Consider the following 26,056-nt stretch of genomic DNA (forward strand, 5'->3'; position numbering starts at 1 on the left):
CTTCCACCTTTCGACTGAAGAAGTTGTGTCGGTGACACAAAAAAGTAAAGTAAAAATGAAACCTCTGCAAACATCAATGATGATTGAATCCTATTCAGAATGATTGTGAAAATTAAACATAACCCAGGAGATAAACTTGAGAACCCACCCCAAACTGTTGGCAGATGCCTCAAAGATACTCTTTCTGCTTTGTGGCTAATCATTGCATCTTCAGCTACAATAACTTATTCATAAATTATTAAAATTTTGTCAAATCAGTTAATTTGCATATTAAGTTCACGTGGCTTCATTTCAACATGCAGTGAGTAAAGCTTACTGAATTAGCAGGAGCAGTATGATTCATGGTGTTTTGACACATCATGTAGTGATTTGTCACCATCTTTAACATGTCAGCAGAAGGGTGCAGGATGCACAGAGTTGTACACGAGTGAGCTTCTACATGAAACAGAGAGAAAAGAGAAGAGAAGAAGAGAAAGAGGGAGAGAGAGCTGCACGCTGCAAATGTGCTCACTCCAATGCTCACTCTTTCATAAGGCAACATGGACTGGCTATCTTTAAATGAAGTCATTAATCTAAGACAAACAACCTGTCACTGCAGCACAGTCAGGACTATACGCCAACTCAGCCAGCAGTACAGTATCAGAAATAGACCTGGACCTGGAGAGGAGAAACACGCCCTAAAACACAGCTCACAGTGTGATGTTCCAGTGAGGACAGTCAGTTTCAACAAACACAAAGCTGTGACGGAGAGGACTGGGTTGGTACCTGATAATGTCATCTGACAATACTTTTGGGAGCTGTTTTACTGAATGAATGACCTGATGATTTATACTTTACTTTACTTTATTTGTTTATTTAGTCGGGACAATGCATATTAATGAACAGTGAGTGCTAGAGTACCCACAGTAAATATACCGGATTTAGCACATGTGCTAAATTACATCCGTAGTCCCCAAAACAATCTCTGCTTGTAGGTACAACATCATAACTAGTGCAATATATGAATATCTGTTATAGAGCTTGAATTTTAGCCTGAGAAAAAAAACAAGTAACGCAGACTTGTCATTAGAAATATAAGGTTTTTATTGATTATTGTGAGTGGGCGTTTCAGTGTCATGCTAAAGGACAACTGAGCTGGTCTGATGCTTCAGGCTTGATCTTTGCTCTTCTAGTTAAATCAGAAGTAAGCGATCCGGTCGTTTTGGCTAACTTCTTGTCAGCCGATGGAGTTAGCAGCCCCCGCCCTCATCATAGATCTATTGGTCCTCGTCCCTACGTCACCACATTCACGCGCATCCCTTGGCTGCACACACAGCCCTTCATGGCGGTCTCATCTCGTCTTCCAGGTCTTTTTAGGACCCCCTGGAAGACGAGATGATGCATCTCAAGGGGTTATCCCTTAATAAAATTTGACTCTCTCCTCATTGGATAAAGGTTGTAGGATACAAGGAAGTATACAAGACGTTTTCTCCTCGGCTTACAGCAGAGCAGAGTGACTGACAGACCCGTGTTTCCGACCAAACACTCTATGTAAGTGATTGCTGTCGGAAGATATAACTATTTAAGACTTATATTAACACAAATATTCTGCTTACTTCTGCTTTAAAAGGTCAGTTTCCATCTTCCTACAACACACTGCAATGTCAGTCTTGGATATAAAGTCATACAATAGGTAAAAATCTAATTCACCATTATGAACAGTTATTTGCCTGTGACCTCTTTGTCTCCTAACCTAGTTTTAGGTCAGAATCTGTGATCTAATTAATACACGACGCTGTACTTACAGACCAATCAGAGAAGAAGAAAACTGGTATACTCATTGGATAAAGCTAAATGGAGAAGGCAGAGTGGTGAATGCCTGTGAGACCAGGTCCTTTGTTAAGAGATACAGTTTTAATTCAGTGTGAAGCCTGACGAGAACTGAACTCCTCCACGTTCCCTCACTAACACGATTGAAACAGCCTCTGGCACTTTTCCTACTCACTACATTGTCTTATATGGATACAGACTTCTCACACCCACATTTGTAAAGGTGGTCAGTGGGTGAGATGGGGGTGACTGGTTGTGCTGTAGATGAACTACATGCAGAGAGAGAAGGTGGTGGAAGTTGAGCTGCTTACGTAACACCACTCGTAGGAGGTGGATTGTAAAAAAAAAAAAAAAAAAACTGCAGTGACACTAGAAATGTCAGACTCAGCAGGCTGAGGTGACCTCTCTGCACCCAGGAGGTGTAGGAAGGTCATCCTCTCAGAAAAAAACATGTAGGAAAATAATGATACCAGACTATGATATAAATGTGACATTTTATCCTATGAGTTTAGTGTAACACTGTGTTTGTCATCATTGTGTCCTCACAAAGAGCCTTTGAGAAATGTGAACAAAGCCATAGGAAGCTGAAGAACACAATGAAAATCTGAGTTTATATAAAAATGTCCACTCCATACCCACAAGACCTGGGTTAAGGGTTGTGTTTCAGGTAGTGTTTTAGGGTGGGTAACCTGCTTCCCCTCACAGACTTCTTCTCTTCTCCTCTCTCTGCCGTTGCTCCACAGCCTCCTCCTCCGTCTTCTTCCCGGTCTTGTCCTTTCTTCGAGTCAGCCTCTGCCTTCCTGCTGGTCTGCTTGCCTCTATGCACCGAGAGATAAGAGGGAGAGTAGCACAGTATGAGAGAGTGAGCTCATTTATCAACTGACTGCAAAATTAAGTCTGATCCCAGAACATATCAGTTTAATCAGGATTTCTACACTAATTCCTCACAGGATGTCATATAGTAAATGTAGCTCACTTCTCTACCAGCTTCCTTTAGGTTTTTGCAATTCAAGAACTATAAAATTGGGTCCAGTGCAATAACTCTAAACTGTATTTAATGACCATATTTTGGTCAATTTGTCCTCTGAATGTATTTTTGCTGCATTCATGTCTGTGAAAAGTGATGTCATTTTGTGCATCACCTATAATTATATATCATATATCATGCTTTAAATCTGAATGTCATTGATGTGTCTATGTTTATAGTGATTTGCCACTAGACTGTAAGCTAACTCACACAGAACGCATCGAAAGGCAGTTTTTATTTCATATTTTATGCTGTACAGTCTCTTATAAATAATTCAAATAAAGAGTGTAAATGAAAACAGACTGGTATCAAATGAAAGCATTCAGACACTAATTTGTTCTTCTCTTTGATTCAAATCTAAAGTCACATTTTCTTCACTGCACTGTACAGTTGTTCATATTATAACGTCCATCACCTGTAACTGCTGTGCCTCACTGAGCTCCTCAGTTTGCTGTCTACTGCCCCCTGTGGCTGAGTGGAGTACTGCCGTCTCTGGGCGTCCAGGGTGGAGGACAGCTGTGGCGGTGGACAGCTCATGAGTAATTACAGTACAGTAAGTGCATTCCAGAGGTATTATTATACGTTGCATTATAGCTGTTTGTACATGTTTTGTACAGTAGGCGTGCTTGTTTTCCTCACAGCCGACACTAGCCAGTCACATGCTACGACAAACATAAAGATTTGTTTCCAATGGCTGAGAGATACATGCAGCTGAGTGTCCTTGAAGGTGCAATAGTTTCATCCCTGTCAGAGAGAGTGCTGTTGCAGCATAAAGCAGCAAGTCCTTGACTTAAGTTAAGTTTTTTTTTTGTTGAACAGGGACTCAGCTGTTACATAACAGGAGAAAACAGCACTAGAGGATGAATGAGAAATCCTAACCAGACCTGAAAGAGAAGAGCTCGGGAGCACACCAGTCTGCTCTAAACACTGTACTGTCCTCTTGTAGCACTTAACCATGACAGCAGTTCTCCAGTGAACACTCAAGTGATTCGTAGTAAACAGATTTGGTCTGAGAGACAGTCTACTACAGGGGTGACGAGCACCATTGCCGACACGCTGCTGAAGGGAACGCTTACCTTGGCAATCTCTGAAAGATACGCCCGTCTCTCGTCGTTGGTTTTATGAAATGCCTGACATTTTGAAAGAAACAGAGAAGCCATCAGTAAAGCTGCAATATTAAGGAGCCACAGATTACAACAAGGGATTACTGTGCTGCTCATGCTGCGTGCTACGGCTTCATCCAACCAATATCATGCTGTTTGCAGAGCAGAACAATAAACAAAGAGCCAAATCGCTAAACTAAGAGCATATTGACCCAGTCGTAGCAGCAGGGGACAAAGGTCGAGGTTCCATTTTGCATCAATGGTCGATGAAAAATGAAGAATGCAAAACAAAAAATATGAGCCAAATCCTTTTCAGTCCTTTGCTAATGATACTCGTTTGTAACTGAAATATTTATTACCTGGAAAAATGTAAAGCTGGTTGTATAAGAAATAAATAAAACTGGACCAGAAGATATTGTGACCTTCAACAACAACAACAACTCTGCACAACATCCCTCTAACAACTGGAACAGCTGAGGCCAACACCTTTCCCTCCTGCTCAGCTCTGAGATGACAGTCCATCAGCTGACTCTGGATGTCAGCCTTCTCCTCGGTCAGGAGCTTCAGACGTTGTATCAGTGTCTCCTGCGGCAAAGTGTTTTCCATTAATGAGCGCAAAGCATAAAGATGTCTGATTACAGATCAGGTCGTACCAGAATTACACTGCGCTAGGATCAAACAATAACAGAATGAGTTAATGCAGAAAACACGAGTACAAGAATGGATTAGGGCTCATACATTATTTAATAAACACATTAGAGCGGATACGCTGCGAGGCTACGGGAGATTTATAGCAGTGCGCAGAGCAATGAGACCTGGTGCATTTCAGGATGCAGAACAGTCTCTTCCTTGTTCCTGTGCAACCTAAATAAGCACCTGTAGTCATCTGCAACGACTCCCACTGTAGGCAGTTAGTTTAAAGGGATAGTTCAACATTTTGGCAAATTCGCCCATTGCCATAATCCCTATATAGCATAATGAATGTGCAGGTCACAACTTCTCCATGAGAGCGTTTTGGAGTTGTTGGATTGTGTATTTGATGAGTTTGTTGAGGGACAGGGGACCTGTACCGTTCACCTCCATTGTTTTCGCTGAGCAGCTCGCAACTCTCAAAACAACATGCGCTGAAAAATTAAAGGTAGTGAACCTACTGCTATGACTATAGGGATTATGGCAATAGGCAAATTTGCCAAAATGTTGAACTACCCTTTAAAAGGTGCAATGTCCGGCATGTATTAGTACTAGTCCTGTCCAATCAACAAAGTATTTTATGTACATGCCATGAAAAGTATCAGCTGCTTTTTCCAACAGATATAAGTTCCTTTGCTGATGCAAAAGTTGTTTGTGCATTGATGCTGCATGATGTAGCCCCAGTGCAACAAATGTTCTAGCTCAACACTGTGTGTGATTATCATCTATTGCTTGTTTTTCATTGTGTTCCTAACATTTACTCACCGCACTAATTAAAAATCATCTATATTCTTCTCACACACTGTAGTGTCTGTCTCAGTGTCATGCTCACAGATTGACTACAGATCTTCAGTCGACAATCTTGCGGTCACTCCACGGCCACACTAATGAGCATCTGTTAGTTCCGCCTTAAGGCACCCAGACACACACACATTAGGATGCATTGTGCAACCTTTCAGCATGTTCTGTGCATCCGTGTGTGTGTGTGTGTGTGTGTGTGTTAAAGCATTGTAATTAGCGTGCATTACTCTCCCATGGTTTGTAATCCTGTGATTACAGTGCTGTGATTAAACTCTGGTTTATTCAGCCTGCATCAGCGGGAGGACGGAGAGCAGCTGGTATTACAATCCTCTCTGTCCTGCCTGCCTCCTACCATCACCCCGTGTCTCTGGCTCTCTCTGCTGGTGTGTGCTTCTATTTAAAACACAATGACGTCCAAAAGTCTGAGACCACTTTCCCATTCACTTGAACAGGGAAGTGGTCCTAGACTTTTGAACCAGTATACTTCCAGATCTCTTGCAGGTCATCTGTTTTTTTAAAAACTCATAAAATAAAAGTAAATAGATCACTACTCACTACAGTCATGTCATCATAAGATCTGATGGAGGCCAATCGATCTGTGAAAAGAAAGAGGGTCTAAGCATTACATACATACATTCAAAAACAAACTTGCATGAGATGAGTGAATGTTTCAGTTAATTCTTAATTATCAATTTGTTGCATTCAAGGGATTTTGGGAAGTTCTAACATCCAATACTTTAACACGAGAAGTGTCTGTCAAACAGCAGTCATTTAAAGCAGAAGTAAGCGATCCGGTCGTTTTGGCTAACTTCCTGTCAGCCGATGGAGTTAGCAGTCCCCGCCCTCGTCCCTACGTCACCACATTCACGCGCATTCCTTGGCTGCACACACAGAGAGGACCGCCCCTTTATGCCGTTCTCCCTCCTCATTGGATAAAGATTGTAGGATACAAGGAAAGTTTTCTCCTCGGCTTACAGCAGAGCAGAGTGACTGACAGACCCGTGTTTCAGACCAAACACTCTATATAAGTGATTGCTGTCGGAAGATATAACTATTTAAGACTTATATTAACACAAACATTACGCTTACTTCTGCTTTAAGTACAATAACACAGATTTAAAAAACAGCTTTCAAATGAGATAGTGTAAATTAACCATGTGCCATGTTACCATTGACTGTGACTGTAGTATCTCCTCCCAATACAATTGTTCTCTCTTCTTCCTTTCTCTCAGACAGAAAGCTTTGTTATGGTAGGCTATTTAATTTTAGTATTGATGTATTGTTATGATAGAAAGAAAGTAGAAGTAGATAGAAAGTAAAAGCATTCTGTGGGATTCCAATAACACCTTACAAATGTACAGTATAAACCCCTTTAAACAGTGAAACCAGTCTGTGAACTCACCCATGGGGTTGCCTCGCAGGTCCTCCAGTCTCTCATGAATGAGTGAGATCTGTCGTTCCAACTGTCCGTTCACCTCTACCTGTGTCTCATACCTCGTCTTCCACTCATTCTCTGATACATTAGCGCAGACAGAGGAAACATACACATCACATTACATCACAACTAACACTGAGGAGGCATCAATAACCTTAAACAGCATTAACAACATTGTCCTGTAAGATAACTTGATGAACTTTATGCTAGGTATTGACTGTTTGTAACAGAGATGGAGATTTGACCACATCATGAGACAAATTTAGTACAAGAAAATGTACAGGGTTGATTTATTATGAAATATCTACACTTCTGCACCCCAGTGGAATTGGTTTTAGGTTGGATATTCAACGGACATTCGCTCCAGATGTAGCAGTGACAACTTCTTCTGTTCCAACCAGTGATGGCTGTTGGTTCAAGATCTGCTCTCTGGCTTTATAATTACTACCACGATCTCATTTAGGGACCATCAACAAATTACCATTGAAATAAAACCCAACCAGTGTTATTTAACATCTTCTGAAGTTACCAAAATAAAGATGATTCAAGTAGAAAGATTTCTCTAATATATTTAGTTTATCTACTCTGATGAATCAGACACACTACTGCTCCCTCTATTTTATATCAATACTTTTGTGGGGGGGGGAAATAGCATTATTTTCTCAAGCTTCCAGGTCATGTGACCAATTGGCTCAAAGTTTAGGACTATTTGCTACCAAAGATGGTTTGTTGCTACTTGCTGTATGAGACACCTCTCTCTTTTTTGCATTTTAACCCTCCTCATATTTTTTTTTTGTTTCCCTGAACCCAGAAGCGACAACACCTAAATAAGGAAGCACAACTTCTTTGAAGCGGGAACATTCTGCTGACTTTATCATGACGTTCGATAGAACATCCAACCTAAACTAACTTCACCGCGGTCACTTCAACAGGCTGCTCACCTTCCCCATCAACACTGTGCAGTCTCTCTTGCAGTTCACGCATTGTGCTCCGCAGGTCAGACACTGATTCCGCCAGCATTTCCCTACAGCCAGACGGTGCAGTGTTTACAGTGGAGAGAGACAGCACTAAAACTTCATGGTAACTTAGTTTAAACAAACTTACTTAACCTCCCTCTCCTGTTCGAGCTCTGCTTGTAGACGTGCCAGGTCGTATTTACTGTAGTCACTTTCTCCAGCCATGTTTCTGAAAAACTGACAATCGACTGGAGAAAAAGTTTGTGCCTCCAGGTTTCCATGGAGACCTCCGTTTCCGACTAGTTCAGGCGGCCTCGGACTCGGAGCAGATTTAGCGGGAGGTTTCAAAATAAAAGCCGCACCTTGGTTTGATATGTCCTGGTAAACAGTTTTATAAGTAGGCCTACTGCAAACAACATTTTTATAAAGCTAATTTCACGCTTAATTGGGTCTGAAAATTGACTTCCTCCAGTCTACGGAACTCTTAATTCAACAATTTACATTAATTATTAAGGGTGGGTCGCCCTTAAAAGACCATTTAGGTCAGGACAACAAAATGAAAACAAATAAATAAGCAGCAGAACAAAATAGTTCAGCAAACACATCCGACGTACATATAAAATTATGTTCAATGTGAAATTTATATACATATATTTTAATACAAAGTTTCTGTATATTTTTGCATTGTTATAACAACTTTGACAGATGATGTTATTTAGCTATCGTTTTAAATCTGTAAAGTACGTTCAATAGTATACAAAACATACAGAAAATGCATAGCCTACTATAAATATACAATAACAAGCCTACAAAACTAACAGTCATAGTTTAGTCTCTTTTTACAATCATAAGAATGTAGACAACATTGACCTATAAATAACTTATAACTTAATAACCCCTAAGTATGAATGCCCTTTGACATAATAGGCAATACTTCCAGCATTTTGCTATGTTGTCCCTAAAACTCCAAATAATAGAATAAAGTGTCTACTCCAAGACACCCATTTACTTTAATGGACCTGTAAGCATGGTGTTGACCTATTTTTTCAACTCTTGCTTCTCTTCTGTTTTTCCTTCTCCCTCAGTCTCTGCTTTATGTTCTTGTGTCACGGCATCCTTCCCCTCAGTTTCTGCTGACTGTTCTTCCTTTCGTTTGACCATGGCCTTTGCTGTTTCCTTGCCTGTTGTCTTGAGGAATGCTTTGATGCCCAGATTGTCAATGTTGTATGCAGTCAGACCAACATTGGCCGCTGATCGGAGAGCAGTGTCTGTGGCTTGGCCTGCATCGTCACCGTACCTTCACCACGAATAATATAGTGGAGTTAGGAAAAGAGTGGTTTGGTGTGAGACAATACGTGATGTGTACAATGCTGGGCTACACGTGTATAGGGTAAAATTTCCTTTAGATATCTCCATGAAAATTACTGATCAACCGACAAGTTGACCACTTTAAATGCTCTGTCTCTATTTGCTCATGGGTAGCCTTTGGTTCCATTCCTTTTCTGTAATATCATATTACAGTTAAAAACTAAGGATGTGGCTGTCTTGAAAAATTGCAGTAGCAACTTCATATATACATGTGCCGTCAACGGTGCAATTTATGTTTATGCAGATTCATGCAAATTTGCTAATGTTAACAAAGAATTTCAAAAAACTTGTAATACATTTTTTGTTTGTCTTAATGTAAGTAATCACTCAGTAATTTTCAATTCTTCGGGGCTTTTTTTCCCTCACTCAGGACATGTTGAGGATACGAAATCAGATGAGTTTTCTTCTGTTGCAATTTGTTTAACCTTTTCTCATAAAATGACTGGACTACTATGTGATATTTGTTCTGCTGTCAATCACATCAACACACAATTGTTCAAGAAAAACATAGTCATATCAAACTGTTTAGCAGTTTTATTAGTAACAAACCAAGGGAAGGGGCTACAGATAGCATGGAGGGCAAGAGCAGTATCACTCAAGCAGACATTTAGCTGGAAAGACACTACACCACGTCAAACAAGAACCCAAAATACATACTTTGTCCAGACATAAACAACTCCACAAAAGTCAGTTTCTGTGTTAGATGTCCAATTTTGATTACATCTTATTTTCGTTTTTTTCTGATTTGATCTGAGTTAGTGAGAAGAGCGTGCAAGAAAGGGTTAAAAGCAGTGTCAGCAGTTAGTTCAAAAGCCTTTTGCCTTTATTCCCCCGCGCAGTCATATGTTGCTGGACCTGTTTAAAAGATTCTCTAAGCCCCTAAATCTGAAAAGAAACAAGTGTGAAAGCAGATCAGTTTCCCAGCGTACCAAGAGGAAAGCAACAACAGTAACACTGCTCCAGTGTTACTATTGCTTAAAGTGACCACAGTTTCAGAAACAGGCTGAAAAAAGAGATCTACAATAGGTCAATTATGATTGAGACATCTCTATCAATAAAGATGCAGAAATTGGAAATGTCAGTGGAAATAAGAAGCCATACGTGATAGAGAATTTTTATCCTTACTTGTAGATCACAGTTGTGACAGTCTCTGCTCCAACACTTTTGGCAATAAGTTTTGCCCCGGTCTCCAAACTCGACCACATCGTGGAGAAACCTGGTTTGGAGGTAAATAAAAATATTTAGTATTCTACAGTACTTTCATTAGCCATAAAACTGCCAAATGTCAATACTTACTCATATGTGAGTAGTGAGTAAGTATTGACATTTCTGTGTTAGACAGAGCGGTGATGTACATTCTAACTACTGCTCTCCTGGCATACACATGGGAACTTAGCTGCAGCTTTGATTAAAAATGGAGCAGTACTTCACATTGTCTTGTTGTCTTTTTACTGATGGAACCTTCCAAAAAAATGATATCGACATTTCCTATATCTAACACTTTATCTTCTTCTACAGTTCAAAACGTAGTCTTTTTCTCAGGTCACTTATAGTCGACGCATAACACCAATGCCACCTTGTGGTCTGTATCTGCAACATCATACAAATAATAATAATAACAATTAATAAATTATATATTTTAACCTTATTCTTAACTGTATTTCTTACTTCTTACCACTTGAATATGATAATGAACTATGGACTACAGTAATGAATAAAGGATACAACAATATACCTTGTACACTGCTGGCTGCCACAAACTTAGCTCCATCCAAATTAGAGGCCTGGCCCTCTTTGCTCTTCTTCATTGACTCTGGAACCAGCTTAGCACCGTGCTTCTTTACATGGGGCGCCACCTTCTCTGCCACGTGTCCTGCCACTGTACTCACTCCGTTAACTGTAAATAAAGAAAGTTACACAAGGTGAAGCATATACATGTACTGTAGGTCAAGGGCCATATTACCCGAGCGCAGGAAAGTAATGTTATGCACTGAAAGAAAATCAAGCCTTTATCAGGGTTTTCTGGACCTTATATACCGTAGTTTGGTTTCAGATGGTTAAAGTATATTCTCTGTGGAATGACTTGTGTTCTTCATATAGTGATTAGGTCCTTACCCAGAAACTGGCTGACCCGCACAGCACCTCCTGTGGCGTGTTTAGCCACCTGCAGACCTTTAGTGACCCGGGGGCTGACCTCTGAGGGAGTTTCCTCAGGCGTCATATGGTCCCGGATCTTGGCTGCTCCTTTTTGAATGGCCCTGCCTGTGGCCTCTGCTCCTTTTGCAAACCCCTCACTCAACCGTGTAGCTCCTAAAAAATGTTTAGGTAGAAGAATCTTGACTTTTGGGAATATCATCAACTGTCATTTTGTTAATGTCAACTGTAGTTAAATCAAGAGGTGGTTGAGCACCGTTTTCCTTCAGAAAAGCTTGTTATTTTAGTAAATACCACCATCTAGTGGTCATTTTGCAAACACAAGAACAACTTCAGTGAACACAGTCTGTGTTCAGTGTTATGTAGATTTTTCACCTGTCAAGATTCCTTGTGCCATCTTCTCACTCCACCCAGGAAGTGGTGGTTTTTCCTTGTCCCCGGTTGGTACTGTCAGTCTGTTTTGGTCGTCTGGTGGGCCGAGGGGGACTTTCTTACTCAGGTTGATGACGTCTGACTCTGCTGCCTCTGGACCCTGTCAGGGAATATACTACATTAAGGCATATGCTCAACAGCTATTAAGAGTAGATCCATCATATATGGCTTGATAATGTGCCCACATCCAGAAAGTAAACACTGAGTTCCAGTAACATGTCAGACTGTTTTGCCTCTCCTGAAGGCCTGGGAGATAAATATAAAATACCCTGTGTATATCTAAACAGTAGTACATGCTTTGTAAGAGCATGGTCACATCACAAAGGGTTTCAGTTTCACTAGCAAAACACCTGTTACGGTAGTAAAATAAGGTGATGACGCAAATGGCTGAGAATGTGGGACAGAGGATCTTTGAAAAAGAAACAACCAAGAACCACATTTTTATGCTATGAAACACTCTACAAGCAGAAAACACCCTAAAGTTATTGTACCAAGGTATTTACTCCACCCACGTGCATACCCAACCTTACACCTGCTAAACCCTTACACTAAAGACCGACCTGGACCCTGAGATCAGCGAGCTGTGATAGGAGATCCTGAAACATCTCTCGGTCAGCAGCCGGCAGTTCAGAGGACAACACTACGCCCACATAGCACCCTGAGGTCTCCGCCAAAGAGTCGGGGAACATGAAGATCCCAGAGTTCGCCAGCAGCACTGGAGTGTCTGATGTCAGCGGGTACAGCCAGTCACACACCTTGAAAACACAAAAAAACACAAAAGTTAGAGGTCAACATTGACAAAGGCAGTCATAACCCATGTACTAACATTACCATGTCATATTACTGAGAGTTGCAGCTGGTTTTTATTAAAACTGTAGGTAACACTTTACAATAAGGGTCCCTTAATTAACATTAGTTAGTACATTATTAAGCATTAATTAACTGTTTACAGATATATTAACAATCATTATTATGTATTACTTACGGTTAGGAAACACATTAATTAATGTAGCCTATTAGTAAGCAGTGAATTAATGTTTACATTCAAAGTTAGTTAATAAATTAAAAGTTGAATAATGTCATTAGTTATCCTTATGTATGCATTACTCAGCATTAATTAATACATTAGTTTATATATTAATGCTTAATAATGTACTAACTAACATTAATTAAGGGACCCTTATTGTAAAGTGTTACCAAACTATTACACTACTATTCCTCATAAATCCATATGTGGATGGGTAGTTTAGGGGGTAAGGTGGGTTTGTTTTGTTTCTCAAGTTATATTTCCCATTTCACCGCAGGCAAATTGTCTCATAATCTCAAAGACACATTAAAGGACTTTTATCCCCATCAGGTCTTAGGTCAGTCGTCCATACAGACAATATAGTTGCAGACTTGCTGCTGCTGGTATGCTGCCCAACAGAATGACCCCTGTGAGGGCGCAGGGCAGTGACCGGCAGCACAACAGAAGCGCAGAGTCATCTGTTAATGGGACCATTGTACTGCTGGGAAACAAAGCAGAGCCAGAATACAGGAGAGCGGCCCATCAGCCTGGTGTGATAGGAAACAGAGTCATGGGTTGGACCTCGGTATACAGCTCAGCTTAGTACACTCATTGTTGAGGCGCCAGAATACATTATTGTTGTTTACAAACTTTATATGGACTCTATGCAAAAACCATTACCCAGAAGGACCAGGTTGTCAGAGGGCCCCACGTGATTACACTCAGTGCTCTTTGATGCCAGATTGTGCTATAATAGTTATAGAGCACAATAGACACTCTGCTAACAGGCTAAGACATATGGAGATTACATAACAACATAATGAAGAGTAAAGATAAATACATCCACTGTAATGGGAAAGGATAATTTGATCCTTTTAACATTGCGTTTGCATAACATCAGTCAAATATTCTAAACACTGTGAAAAAACATATTTTGAAAAAAAAAAAAAAAACTTCATCTTCAACAGCTCACGTGTTTTTCAATGTTTTCTATAAACCAAACTAATACATAAATTAAGGAACTAATCATCAGATCAAACCCAGATTAACATAATTATTATCATTGGTGCTATCTGTAATCTCCCTATTCAGTCAAAAAGGTCGGTTCAAATAAATACAAGTCATGAAAAATCATCTGGGTATATAATATATAAAGTTAAAAACTCAGTAATGTCTTACCACACTATGTCAAACTCAAAGTATATTATAGTCATCTGGATGAGATTACATCACCAATACACCATTATTAATAAGCAGGAGATTCTTTGAGAATATTACTCATATATAGACCAACGTAATGATTCATAGAAAGTAATAAAACTGGTCCAATAGTGATGTGGTTTCACCATGGGTAGTTAGGTGTTCTCTACTCATCTTACAACATCTGGGGTGACATGCCCATGGAAAAGTATACAGATTCATAATATGACATATACTAATTACAAAATTTGTTCTACTTACATGTAGAAATCCTGATGGTCTCCCTGCAGTCGAACCCTTGTTGTCGTCAAATGAGATGATGCGAAGGTACCCTGGATTAGACAGGGAGCTGACCTGTCCATCTGGTGCCACGAAAAACATCTGTACCCCAGAGGGAATGTAAAGAAGTTCGTTTCCATCTCCTCTTGCTGCTGGTCCGGTCTTCTTTCCTGACTCGAGGCCTCCCCCAGCAGTGCCATAAGCCAGGCTGCGGTGTCCGTCTGTGGGCACTGGTGTGTAAGCTGGAGGCTGGTCCCCTGGGTGAGCCATGGCTATAGTGTCTGGGGCCACTGCGGGGAGCATGCGTCTGGGTGGTAGAGCAGGAGAAGCAGGACTGACGGGGGCTGTGTTTGGGGTTGGGGTAGTGTTCTGGTTGGTAGGGGGTTCTGTGGGGCATAGATGGGGGACAGAGCTGTGGGGAGGGTGACTGTTAAGTGACAAATCTGGATAAAGATTGGGAGGAAGATCTTTTAGCAGTTGGTCCCTCTGAGCTCCTGTTGTGGGCTGAGAGGTGGCCAGGTCAGAGAGGTAGGTGTTAACAGCGTTCAGAGTGACCCTCATTCTCTGCTGTAGCTGCCTGGCCGTGTCCCAGGTCGCTCCCTGGTGCCTCTCCCCCCCAGTGGGGACTTCCACTCCTTGGGCAAGGTGCTGGCGGCCCTTCCTGTAATACTCCAGGGCCTCATCTCTGTTACCGGCCTCATCAGCTGTCACCCCACGACTCAGGGAGTGAAACGCCAACTCATACTGGTCCTTGATGAGCAGCAGCTCAGCAGGCTCAGACATACTGGGGTGAAGATACTGAGACTTGAAAGAAATGGAAAATACACAGATATTTAAGCAAGATAGTTACCTCCAAATATGTTTTTACAAAATATAATACTAATATTGTATTGTTCTTTTTCTTTCTGTAACACACACGTTAATCTTTGGTTTGGACTGTGGTTTAACTGGCATCAAAGTTAGTAGTTTAGGTGATATTATAATTGACATTATAAAACGTTTGTGGTAGGTGCTCTGACCTTATAAGGAAGTGGATGGGTTAATATGGAAAACATCCTTGCAATGTTACTGTAGGTGCACCTGAGGAGGCTCGCGCGAGTTAACACACATCAGGTTTAACCTGTAGCACAAGACCGTGAACTTGCACGCGCGAGCTTTCCCCAGACCAGATTATTTACATTTAGAAGACAGCAGAGTTTACACGTGTATACTACTTCATCTTTGTATTAAAACAACTGTCACCTCCTCAGACATCATACCTGACCCCTGGGCAAAACAAAGATAGGAGCCTACCTAAAAACTACTTACCTTCGACCAAGCGTTTGTTCCCCGGGTAAGAAAAAAAAGCCTGCAGGCTGTACAATGGTATCAAGTGTTTTGTTTTCAAAGTGTTCTTCTTCCGGCCTCCCGTCAGGTTATCTGTGTTTTCATGGTGAAAATGTTTCTGCTCACATCCACAGACGCTCACCACTTCTCTCACTTCTTTAACTTGACGCACCCTCCACCTCTGCCCCGCCCTCCGCGCGCGCACCGAACAGGCGTCAAAGCGACTGGACCGACACAGACTGCTGCTTCCTGCCCAAACTTTCAATATAAAGTCGAGAGCAAAAATCAAAATAATAATGATAACATCAATAAAACCTTTATTAGACATATATTTAGAATTACACTGACGGTTGACATATGGTAGATAAAGAAGAAGGGGGGAAAGTACTTTACAATTTTAGAATAATTCTCAGACATATGGATGATTCTGTGATGAATTGACATTAATTTTGTATCATACTGAACAAAATACAAGCAAATGTAACAACTGATGACTTAATAGCTTTAAAATCCTTTGTTGCATGAACATCTTCAGTTGTCATAAGTAGTTTATCTTTAATACTTTTATTTGCATAAACTAAAACAAAAATGTAATTAGAAGCAGCAAAGTGTCCAGAGGGGTGTGGCATGTACAATCAGTTCAGCTGTGTTTGTTTTGCTCAGTCTAAACTTGTCCAGGCAGAAGCGTCAGAAAGTAGGGTGGAGCGGTGATTCATAGGAAAGGCAGAATAGCAGGTGGAGTGATCCGTGACACCCGACAATACCTGTAAATGAAGAGATATGAGACACCTGTTCATATGCATTATCAACCCAGACACATGAACTACACATGGAACATCTCAAAGGCCTGCTGTTTTAAATACATATCTGTGTATGAAAAACCTGAAAGCATGCCTTACTTGCATCTCTTATACTTTTCCCTAATGGCCTGTTCTTGGCGACTCTCTGCACTGATGTGTAGCTTATGAAGGTCAGTCAGGCAAGGCACAATTTCAGCCATGGTATAGCCAGTGAAGGCACGTAAGGAATCGGGCTAAAAAATAAATAAAATAAAAAAAGTCCTCGATGGATTCTCATAAAAGGAGCTTTTAACACTCAAATCAAAAATGTGAACAAACTTACCCAGAGAGATTTGTTTACAATGTAGGTGGCTAGGCAGTAGGCTCCAGCTGCCAGTATAGATGGGAGGTAATGTAGGAATGGTTCAATTTCCAGCAGGCTTAACTCAGCAACGTACTGGAGGCAGAAAAACACGGCAAATCAAAAACAAAAAATCAAGGTAAAATGGCAAGCTGTATCATTTGAGTGATAGATTTCACTAACCAGGGCCAGGTTCTCTGTGGTGGCACAGACGGAGTGGACAGACATGAAAAGGCGAAGGAACTGGTTTGTGGTGGGTGCCGTCATCCTGAAGGCCAACACTCTTAGAAAAACATGCTCCATTTGAACCAACTGCCTCTTAGTGTACGTGCTGTCTGTGACATACACAAAGTCATTCAGCTCAGGAGGGAAAATCTCCTCATATTTTCTGCACGGTGAGAGAACAGACAACCGTCAGTCATTGGGTCGACGCTGTTCCAAACGGTAGTCAAAAACTGGACAGGAAATGTAAAAAAAACCTAAAAACTAAATGTGTGCTTACGAAGCGATCAGTAACGCAGCGGTGCCAACCAGCTGCAGCTTGCCCCGTTTTACATATCCTGTGCAGGAAAGAAAGCGGTCCAAATAGTTGATGGCAAGATACAGAGTCTCAGAACAAAGATTGTACTCCTGGACCACTTCCACCAGCCAGTCCACCAGGATGACCCGCATGCCACTGCTGATCTCCGGATGTTTCTCTAAGTAACGTGGCAATGGCCTCAACTTCAGCTGGCATTAGAAAAAAAAAAAGTGACCCACAGTTACAGTGTATCTAATGCTGACCATACACAGTAACATGATTGATGATTCAGATAATTTCGCACTTCATTTTCCCTCAGGTGTCCGTAAATGTCCTCTGCGTACTCGGACACACACAGCACCTTCGCTGACATCAGGGATTCATTTCCTTTAGACTGGGTGGAAGCATCCAGAGATGAACCTGCAAGGGTGAACAGTGGCTGGATGATAAACATAAAAGGCAAACCAAAGGAAAGTCTTACTTGGTACTCTCGATAGATGTTTTTTGGACAAACTCACCTGAACTGAGGTCCAGCAGGAGTCTCAAACCTTCATTTTGCAGGGCAGCAGTTTCAGTATCTTGGTAATACCTGTCTGAAACCACTTCTTGACCAGATGCTGCAAGAACAACTTCGCAAGCCTCTTCAACATAAACATCATAGCTGGAACTGGAGGTACAGCCGAGAAAGCTGTGCTTAGAGCTGTCCGTGACAAAGCTGTGTTTGGAAAATTGGCTTCCCTGTGGTGAAAAACGAATGAGCAGGACTACCATATGGAATCAAAATGTGATAGCTCTGAAGGAACCTGAATTTAAAATCACTCAAATTTGAATGGCCTCCTCTGCATCACTTACCTTGCTGAAGGACTGACCACGCTGCTCATTTTCTGACAAGACACCGAGCACTGTCCGATGCTTGGCTCTCTGGACCTGCGTTACATCCATTTTACTTGATGGTGGAACATTTTCTTTGCGAGTGTGACTGCCAAAGTGGGCATTCATGTTGAAGTTCATCTTTAAACAAGGAAACGGGGAAAGATCAAGTAAAAAAAAAAGTGGTCAATATGTCAAATGGGAAGGCAATATAACAGAAAGAACTGTGAGGTTCCCAACTCACTAAAACTGCTGTTTTTCCCTACAAGATTATTAAATTACAGTATTATGCAATTCATGTTTTTCACTTTGGTTTTCTCCGGGAGCTCCGGTTTCCCCAACACAAAAAACAAAAAAATTAAATTGCACAATAAAAATGTATCATCATATTTTTTAAACTCTGAATGAACTGAATGATGAATGAAAATAAGATGTGTCTTGACATATTCATGACTTAATTTTACAATTATATCTTTCATGTTGAATAGGCTATTGATTTTATAGTATGTAGTAGGCTAGTATTTAGCTTATTTACAATGTTAACCTGCAAAAACCAAAACAAAAAAGCTCATTTAATTTAAATGGAGAAACAAAGTGGACAGAAAGTCAAATATTTTCTCTTGAAAAATGAAGTGAAGCAAGGCTCTGCTCTGTTAGCTTCTTATAGCCTTTCTGCTCCCTGGTTCACTCTGATGCAACCAGCAAATAGTTGGTGCTTTTCTCCTCTATGACAGGTCAAAGTATCTGTAAAAGAGTGTGTAACCAGTATTTCAGGTCAATCCCTCAGGAAGAAGAAGAAGCAAAGAACAATAGATGATGATGAACTGTTTTCAATCTATACAGTCTCTGCTTTCAACCATACTGCCCCATGCCCAGTGTGTACAGTAGCTAGCCTACTGCTGGTGTAGACTCTACTGCCTCCTGCTGGTGAACTCTCAAACAGGAAATAGCACAACATTGAGTCCTCGGGATTAGATTTTTTCCACTGTCAGCTCTGAGTAACATTATTCAGATTCAATATTCGTCTACAATGAATAGTAATTTCACTGATCATCATCAGTAATGATCAGTGAAGTCTGATCATTAGTATCATTCTGTGACATTCTCCAGGCGCAGATGGGCTGAGTGTCAGGGACATCATTACCATGGTTACAAGCATTTATCAAGCGCCGTGTGTAAGAGACACAAACTGAGATAAACACGTTAGAAAAACAAGTCAGCATCACTTCGATGTAGCACTGAGCACAACCCAACGACGGCTTCCTGTCTCCAAGCAGCCTATAAAACATGTCTTCACCTGTTCCTCACCACACTCACCGCCATCACGGCCAACGTAGTTTAACGTTACCTACTGACTGACCGCAGTTAGTAGCTGAAGCGGTGAACGCTGACTTGTTTGACACAGACTTGTAGACCAACAGCGACCTCTGGCGGCCTTCAGGTGACTTACAGCGGTGTGCTGGATGTCCCAGGTGTGTCCGGTCCGGTCCGGTCCGGCGGGCTTTCCTCCAGGTCGCGGGCTGTCAGGCTGTAAACCGATCAGCTGTTTCCTCCGAGCGTTTCGTTTCAATCACGTGCGCGACCGAATAGAAGGAGGGAGGTGACGGCCGACGTCAGGCGTCAGGAATCCCTGATTGGATTTACCTGAGCTCCACTCTGTAATGAATTGGATTAAACCTTATCTCGTTACTCAACTTCATGCCCCAACATGTCTTTTCTCTCCTACTGCTGGTCTTATGCTACAAAGGCAATAAAACTTTACACATGTTGCAACTGTTATGGGTAGTAGGCTACGTCTTCTCTCTATAAAAGGGGGTTCAGCCAGAGGACTTTGGTTCAGCCTGTTTCATTGGTGCAGCAAATTAACTGAGGTCATCTCTACATTATGTTGAATTTAACACTATAGCTTTATTGATCTTGCTTGTTTGTATTTCTTTTATTGTTTGAATGAAACTAGCTAATGATGGTAGGCTATAGCAACACAACCTTTTTCAGCAAGTAGGCCTAGTAGCCTACTGGTAACTATTTTTACTTGTTGGGACAGTCAAAGTGTTTTTTGAATAACAAAGTCAAGGAGATGACTTTTAAAATGCTACATAGGTTCTATCCAACCAATCCAAATGTAGGCTATCTCCTGAATGAGTTTTAGGCTACATGTTCACAATTAGAAAAAGATTTGGATTATGACAGGACCAGCACCCACACGATTATATGAAATATTTAATCTATAACTAAATCTACTAAAATATATTTAATCTTTAATATTTTTTCTTCTACCTCTTCCTCTTTTCATCCCCTTGCTCTACAATTGTCATATTGTTTCCAAAGAATTATATAAAAAAATATTAGCCTACCTGAGCTCCAGGTAACTGTTTTAATTAATAAGGTCAATTTTTAGTTGCCTTAAGCACAATTCTTTATTGGATATTGGGATGAGCTGGGCTATGGTCTGTAGCCTACTTGTGCATGAATAAGCTGACATTCCACTGCTTGCAATTGGTATCTCCTTTTAACATCTCTTTTTTACCTTAAGACTGTTGAAAATAAATGATAGAAACCTGGACTGTTAGCTGGACACTATCAGATTTCATTAGAAGTTAGTTAAGTTAAATAGATTCAAAAGCAATGTATTTATCACCCTTTCTTAAAGCTATAATTAGTTTTTCTTCCGTGACTTTCCTTTAGTTTTAAATGATTCAAAGCAGAAACAGGAGGAAAAAAGATTTTCTCCCTGAGTTGGACAAAACGTCCGCTTTGGAGACACTGATCTGAAGCTTGTCTCTGTCTGCATGTCATGAAATGATGTATGGTCTGCTGGGAAGTCACCGGGAAGGAAGTAAAGTGTCACACCTTCAGTAGGCGCTGACAGAATGGGCTCGAGTCAGACAGAAAGAAGTGCTGAGTAGAAGCAGGTCCAGCATAGAGGTAGAGGGGGGAGACAGATGGTACGACAATAAAGTGCCAGTGTTTCAGACAGACAGAAACAGAATACCGGGTGAGATTTCTACTTGATGTCATCAAAGAGGTGCTGACTCATGTTCATCACACTGGCAGTGGTCAGGTTGGCGGTTCACTTCGGGCCTCGAACTTGTGCAAGGCTGCAGTTCCTTCCCCTCCTCCTGTGAGAAACATACACAAAAAGTTGAAGGTGAGGATGAAAGTGATGTTTCTTGTGTGTAAATGCCTTCCTGTCAGGCCTGTCCTCTGCTGGGGTTCAACCGCCAGCTGCATTATTTACTCCACTTGCCAATACTGTTGCCTTTGTTGTTGCTGAGGCTGTTTGGTTCAGTCCCATGACAGAGCAGTGGCAGTGATCCAGAAACAGGTTGAGAGACCAGAGGAACACAGTCCAAAGCACAGAGCACAGATCTCTCCAGCAGATAACAGCCTGACATCCACACAGACACTTCCTCCTGTGGACCTGCTCAACACTGCAGTGTTATACTGTAAGTATCGACTCGGATTCAGAGGTGCAGAGATGGCACAGTGGTTCTAACCTCACCTGTCATATTTAAATATGGATCAATTGCAGGTACAAGTAGTGTCCTCAACCAAACAAAAAAGGGAAAATAAATACTTTTGTGCCTTTATTATATTTAATTGTACAGTGATGAATAGTCAGAAATAAGGTTAATATAAAATAATAAAACAGTGAATATAATGATAAAGAAAATAGTCACCTGCTAACAGGCTGCAAGGCCTCCAGTATCCATCAGATGGCAGGCTTTCTCTTCACTGTTGACAGTTTCATGTTATTCAGACTGTAGACATGGTGCCATGACAAATAGTTGTTTTTTCAGAGGTTGTCACATTATGCAAACATACACACATAGTCTCACCTCATGGCTACACCCCCAATATTTAAATTAACAGGACTAAGATTGAATAAACGCTTAAAAGTGATGTGACTATGCAACCCTGTTATGTCTGATTTTACAGATTATCACAGAAACTTTGCTCAGCCGCTCCTCAGGGAGGGAGATGGTGCAAAGTGGTGAAATAATTCAGCTGATTAAAATACCAAAGTGACTCTTACTCCAACTTAAGCATCTCTCTTTGACTGCAAACCATGTGGACATTTAAACGCCTCTGGTGTGAACTTAACATTATTCTCATCATTATCATTATTTTTCAGTCGCAGGAGGATTACTGGAGGTGCAGCAGAGAGGCAGGTATAGGGACTTGGGAGGAAGCCCCTGGGGCATTAACTACAGTCATGTCATGGTGCTGCCTCTGCTGAGCAGCTCTAGTGGAGCGACGGGGGGGATTAAGGATTCCAATTTGCAACCTTTTGGTCCCAAGGCTGCCACTTGAACCCTCTGCCAACCATCACTCCCTAATACTTTCCTGACGGCTGGAGTTGATGGAGGTCCGCCTTGCTTGTTTTAAATGGTGCGTTTACCATATTTACCCTCTTGTAACAAGAATAGTCTTGTTAAATATTAATAAATGAATAAATAATCTATTTCTTTGTCTAATCTGGTTGGATCTAAAAGTTCATACAATTAGGAAAAACAAATACAAAGCGCTTTCTACATTAGGCGCGACACTTTCCCCAGAGAGTTTATAATCATCGCAGTAATCCATGAATTAGTCCCAGAGGAGGGCTGGCTGATGGGAACAAATCCTTAATCAGCCAGGTTCATAACAGCACTGCCAGACTAAAACACAATGTGAACATTTTCAGTCATGTTTGAAGATTTTCTTCTGAACCTTCACACCACAGGGAATATACTGTAGCATAATCATGCATTTTCTTCTATTATCATCTCAGGCACTTGGTTGTTAGCATTTAAAAAGTTGTGACTGTAATGGTATCATCCTACAACTCTATCAACAATGATTGAGTCTATGTCAAATACAAAAGGTCACTTTAATTATGGCAAATGTTCAATGGTATAGTCTCTCCGACCAATCGCATCCACTCTTTCACATTCATACAGAGCTAGACACAGCGCTTGGAAGCTGATCATTCACACACACATTTACACACCCAATGCACAGTGTGGGTTCAGTGTTTTGCCCAAGGACAGGTTGACATGTTGACTAGAGGAGCTGGGAAATGAACCACCAACCCTCCGGTTAGTGAACGGCCTGCTCTACCTTCTGAGCCACAGCCACCAAGAGCTGCAGACTTCAGTCAATTCAGAAACTACTCTTGGAAAATGTATTATTAAAAACACACAAGACAATATTGTTTGGAATCAATGTTGGTATCAGAGCAAAAATCAGGACTCAATGGCCTGTTTTATTTGACCTGTATAAAGCTTTTAAAAGATTATATGTCCTATTATCCAGACAGGAGAAAATAAAGTCAAAAGTGATGAAGTCATTTTTCTCAACCCTATTCAAACTCTTTCTTATGCAGCTGCTGTTCTTCGGATGTGTGGAGCACATTTTCACAACCCAGTTGTAGTTTTTCACCTAAATCGCTTGTGTGAAATTTCACAGCCTGCGGAGCTGAAATAGATATCGATACCAGTTGCCCCAAGAGGCAAGTCTGAGAGACAAACTCAAAAAACAGGAAGAGGATGGGGGGAAAAAGGAGAAGGTAGTGTGTAATTTTCTCTGTGACAGATAAGATGCAATGGAACTTTGTTCTACCACAGCACCGGTGAGACTTCCTCACCTATCAGGTCCTGCAGAGATGGGGGATGAGGTGGCCCTGCTGTGGCTATTTTCTCCTCAGAATAAAATCGATATCTGTTCACTCTGTGCCAAAGGAGAGACCGAGTCATTCACACATAGAGTCATACCGCCACAGAAAAACACAAACAGGACACCTGCTTGGGGGACGCAGAGTCTCTCTGTCTTCCTCTGTCTTTTTTATCCCTCTTCCTCATTTCCGTTCAGTCCCTAAGCAGATGCAGATTGCTTATGACAGATAGCATTGGGCCGGTGCCATTTCATTAGCGTGATGTATTGCGGGTGACAGGCTGAGGCCAGATGGGCTGGGGGTTTGAGTGTCACCTCTATGATACCGTACCGCCGTCCAGGAGTGTCCTCATTTAACGAAGATGGACATGTCTCATCTCCCTGCAGCACCTCAATCTACTGGTGTTACCCCGGTTGGGAGAGATCACAGCTGAGATTGCCTCACACCCTGAACACAGAAAATCGTCCATCAGAGCAAGTTTTTAAAAAAAAGGTAGGAAAGGATAAAAGGCACGAAAAGGCAACTTGATCTGCTGAGATTTACCCAGGTTTCCCACCATCATTTGCAGGGAGAAGTAGATTGACTGATCATGACTGTGTCCAAATTCAAGGGTCAAATGAGACCTGCACAGCTCTGGCTTGCAATAGTTAGATATTAAAATGACATTATGAAGTCATTTCTTTATTCAGTCTCCACCATTTTCCCCACAATCCTTCACTCCAGCTGGGCTAGTAAATCATTTGAGAAAACACAACATCATGAGAGCCCACAGCTTTCACCTTGCATCAGAACACTGTTAAATAAATGGATGATTGCAGCTTCGACTGGCAGCTCAGGAACCTTCTGTTCCCATGAGGAGTCTGGTATCTTTGATGTGCTCTCTTCCTCTTTTTCTTTATCATCATCAGTTATGTGCTGTTGAGAAAACAATACAAACACCTGGTAGAAAAGGTCTCGAAGGAGTTAGTTTTCAGTTTTACTATTGCTACATAACTTAACAAAATTAGCATCAACAGCCGTTAACTTACCAATTGCTGCCAAGGGCTTCATCGTAGCAGCAAGACGATACATCGTCTCAGTGTCACTACTTCTTCAGGACAGCCTGGACACTACAGACAGGGCTGGGCTTGTTGGTTAACATGCTAACTTCAATATGAGAAAGGGAGTACAAGCAAAACAAAAAGGCTTCTTGACAGGTAAAAGGATCAAGTATGATGTTGAACTTGAATTTTTTTCACTGGACCAGTATGTAGACTGCCCTAAAGGGATTTGGCCCATTGCCATAATCCCTATAGTCATAGCAGTAGGTTTGTTACCTTTATTTGTCGGTGCAAGTTATTTTTAGAACGGCAGAGGCTAATGGGATTTCTTGGTTTCTGTCATCAAAATCATCAAACGTACAATCCAACAACTCTAAAACGTTGAGATAGTAACAGAACATTACGAGGTACGAGGAGTTGTTTTCGAGGTAAATGCAGAGACTGCTTGCCGAAAAACTGCCCCCAACGGGAATGTGCATCAACAGTTTTGCATGAATTTACCTCTAAAACAACTCGTCTTGTAATGTTCCGTTATTATCTCATAGTGTGGTGAATGTGCAGGTCACAACTTGTCCATGAGAGTGTTTTGAGTTGTTGGATTGTGTATTTGATGAGTTTGATGAGGGGAAACCAAGAAATCCCATTAGCCTCCATAGCGTAGCTCTGAGCAGCTCGCGGCTCTGCTCCACCGTTCTAAAAATAGCTTGCACCGACAAATAAAGGTAACAAACCTACTGCTAGGGATTATGGCAGTGGGCCAATTTGCCAAAATGTTGAACTATCCCATTAGGGATTCAAAACACTGGCTATGTAGCAGCAGCAAAACTTCCAAGTGGCTCCTCAACTCTTCCCTTATTTTGTTGCTCTTGCAAAACATGGGTCATGTTAGGTCAGAGGCAAATTAGCAGCACTAATTGGCTCTAAAAGACGGCTGGCAAAACAACACTTTGATATCAAAGTTTCCAAAGCAACATGAGACAACCGACAGAACTCCAAAGAAGCCAAATCATCTGTGCCAAACTGCAGAGGGGCTTCAGCGTACTGCAAAAAAATAGAAACAAAATAAAAAATCTAATATGTGGAGGGGCAGATTCTCAAAAAACCACAACAAACAACAACAACAACAAACTGCATTAAATATGAGCAGTAGTGATCAATCAGTGAGCTGACCCATATTTCTTTGTTTCTCATGTCAAGGTCAAGTGTTTCACAGTCTTTGTAGTGGAATAATGCTTTATTTAATC

The 26,056-nt window shown here is 41.3% G+C and overlaps 3 protein-coding genes across 5 annotated transcripts; all 3 read right to left on the reverse strand.

Moving 5' to 3' along the window:
• Nucleotides 1-2,291: 2,291 nt before the first annotated feature.
• On the reverse strand, nucleotides 2,292-8,097 carry ccdc169 (coiled-coil domain containing 169). Its single transcript, XM_085796866.1, has 8 exons — nucleotides 7,970-8,097; nucleotides 7,807-7,889; nucleotides 6,833-6,943; nucleotides 5,986-6,026; nucleotides 4,426-4,524; nucleotides 3,913-3,966; nucleotides 3,252-3,352; nucleotides 2,292-2,627 (listed from the first exon to the last, which is right to left on the reverse strand). Exons 1-8 carry the CDS (start codon nucleotides 8,044-8,046, stop codon nucleotides 2,459-2,461), a joined length of 735 nt encoding a protein of 244 aa, XP_085652992.1. The 5' UTR covers nucleotides 8,047-8,097; the 3' UTR covers nucleotides 2,292-2,458.
• A 762-nt stretch (nucleotides 8,098-8,859) lies between these two features.
• sparta (spartin a) lies at nucleotides 8,860-15,763 on the reverse strand. 2 transcript variants are annotated; one of them, XM_085798550.1, is made up of 8 exons: nucleotides 15,569-15,763; nucleotides 14,243-15,064; nucleotides 12,336-12,530; nucleotides 11,719-11,875; nucleotides 11,305-11,499; nucleotides 10,925-11,086; nucleotides 10,315-10,405; nucleotides 8,860-9,118 (listed from the first exon to the last, which is right to left on the reverse strand). In XM_085798550.1, the coding sequence occupies exons 2-8, from the start codon at nucleotides 15,041-15,043 to the stop codon at nucleotides 8,860-8,862; spliced, it is 1,860 nt and encodes a 619-aa protein (XP_085654676.1). In that variant the 5' UTR covers nucleotides 15,044-15,064; nucleotides 15,569-15,763. The 2 variants fall into 2 exon arrangements, with proteins under 2 accessions (XP_085654676.1, XP_085654677.1); XM_085798551.1 differs by lacking the exon at nucleotides 8,860-9,118 and adding an exon at nucleotides 9,706-10,074.
• A 311-nt stretch (nucleotides 15,764-16,074) lies between these two features.
• ccna1 (cyclin A1) lies at nucleotides 16,075-19,677 on the reverse strand. Of its 2 annotated transcripts, none has more exons than XM_085798553.1 (9): nucleotides 19,567-19,677; nucleotides 18,099-18,257; nucleotides 17,765-17,984; nucleotides 17,551-17,666; nucleotides 17,229-17,455; nucleotides 16,910-17,114; nucleotides 16,709-16,822; nucleotides 16,486-16,619; nucleotides 16,075-16,350 (listed from the first exon to the last, which is right to left on the reverse strand). In XM_085798553.1, the coding sequence occupies exons 2-9, from the start codon at nucleotides 18,255-18,257 to the stop codon at nucleotides 16,299-16,301; spliced, it is 1,227 nt and encodes a 408-aa protein (XP_085654679.1). In that variant the 5' UTR covers nucleotides 19,567-19,677; the 3' UTR covers nucleotides 16,075-16,298. The 2 variants fall into 2 exon arrangements, with proteins under 2 accessions (XP_085654679.1, XP_085654678.1); XM_085798552.1 differs by lacking the exon at nucleotides 19,567-19,677 and adding an exon at nucleotides 19,434-19,453.
• Between the last annotated feature and the right edge of the window lie 6,379 nt (nucleotides 19,678-26,056).

Source organism: Trachurus japonicus, chromosome 14 (assembly GCF_045865225.1).
Source record: "Trachurus japonicus isolate A0001 chromosome 14, Traja_1.0".
Lineage (NCBI taxonomy): Eukaryota > Metazoa > Chordata > Actinopteri > Carangiformes > Carangidae > Trachurus > Trachurus japonicus.

What these genes read in the sequence shown, in the direction of transcription:
- ccna1 (XM_085798552.1), bottom strand. An exon ending in CCACAGAGAACCTGGCCCTG is followed by an intron (nt 16,823 to 16,909) that starts GTTAGTGAAATC and finishes TTCTGCCTCCAG; the next exon opens with TACGTTGCTGAGTTAAGCCT. An exon ending in TTGTAAACAAATCTCTCTGG is followed by an intron (nt 16,620 to 16,708) that starts GTAAGTTTGTTC and finishes TTTATTTTTTAG; the next exon opens with CCCGATTCCTTACGTGCCTT.
- sparta (XM_085798550.1), bottom strand. Translation starts at nt 15,043, where the DNA reads ATGTCTGAGCCTGCTGAGCTGCTGCTCATCAAGGACCAGTATGAGTTG. An exon ending in GACCATCAGGATTTCTACAT is followed by an intron (nt 12,531 to 14,242) that starts GTAAGTAGAACA and finishes TGTGTTTTCAAG; the next exon opens with GTGTGTGACTGGCTGTACCC. An exon ending in GCGGGTCAGCCAGTTTCTGG is followed by an intron (nt 11,087 to 11,304) that starts GTAAGGACCTAA and finishes CTTTATTTACAG; the next exon opens with TTAACGGAGTGAGTACAGTG.
- ccdc169 (XM_085796866.1), bottom strand. Translation starts at nt 8,046, where the DNA reads ATGGCTGGAGAAAGTGACTACAGTAAATACGACCTGGCACGTCTACAA. An exon ending in CTTATGATGACATGACTGTA is followed by an intron (nt 4,525 to 5,985) that starts GTGAGTAGTGAT and finishes ACTTTGCCGCAG; the next exon opens with GAGACACTGATACAACGTCT. An exon ending in GAGCTGAGCAGGAGGGAAAG is followed by an intron (nt 3,967 to 4,425) that starts GTGTTGGCCTCA and finishes TCAAAATGTCAG; the next exon opens with GCATTTCATAAAACCAACGA.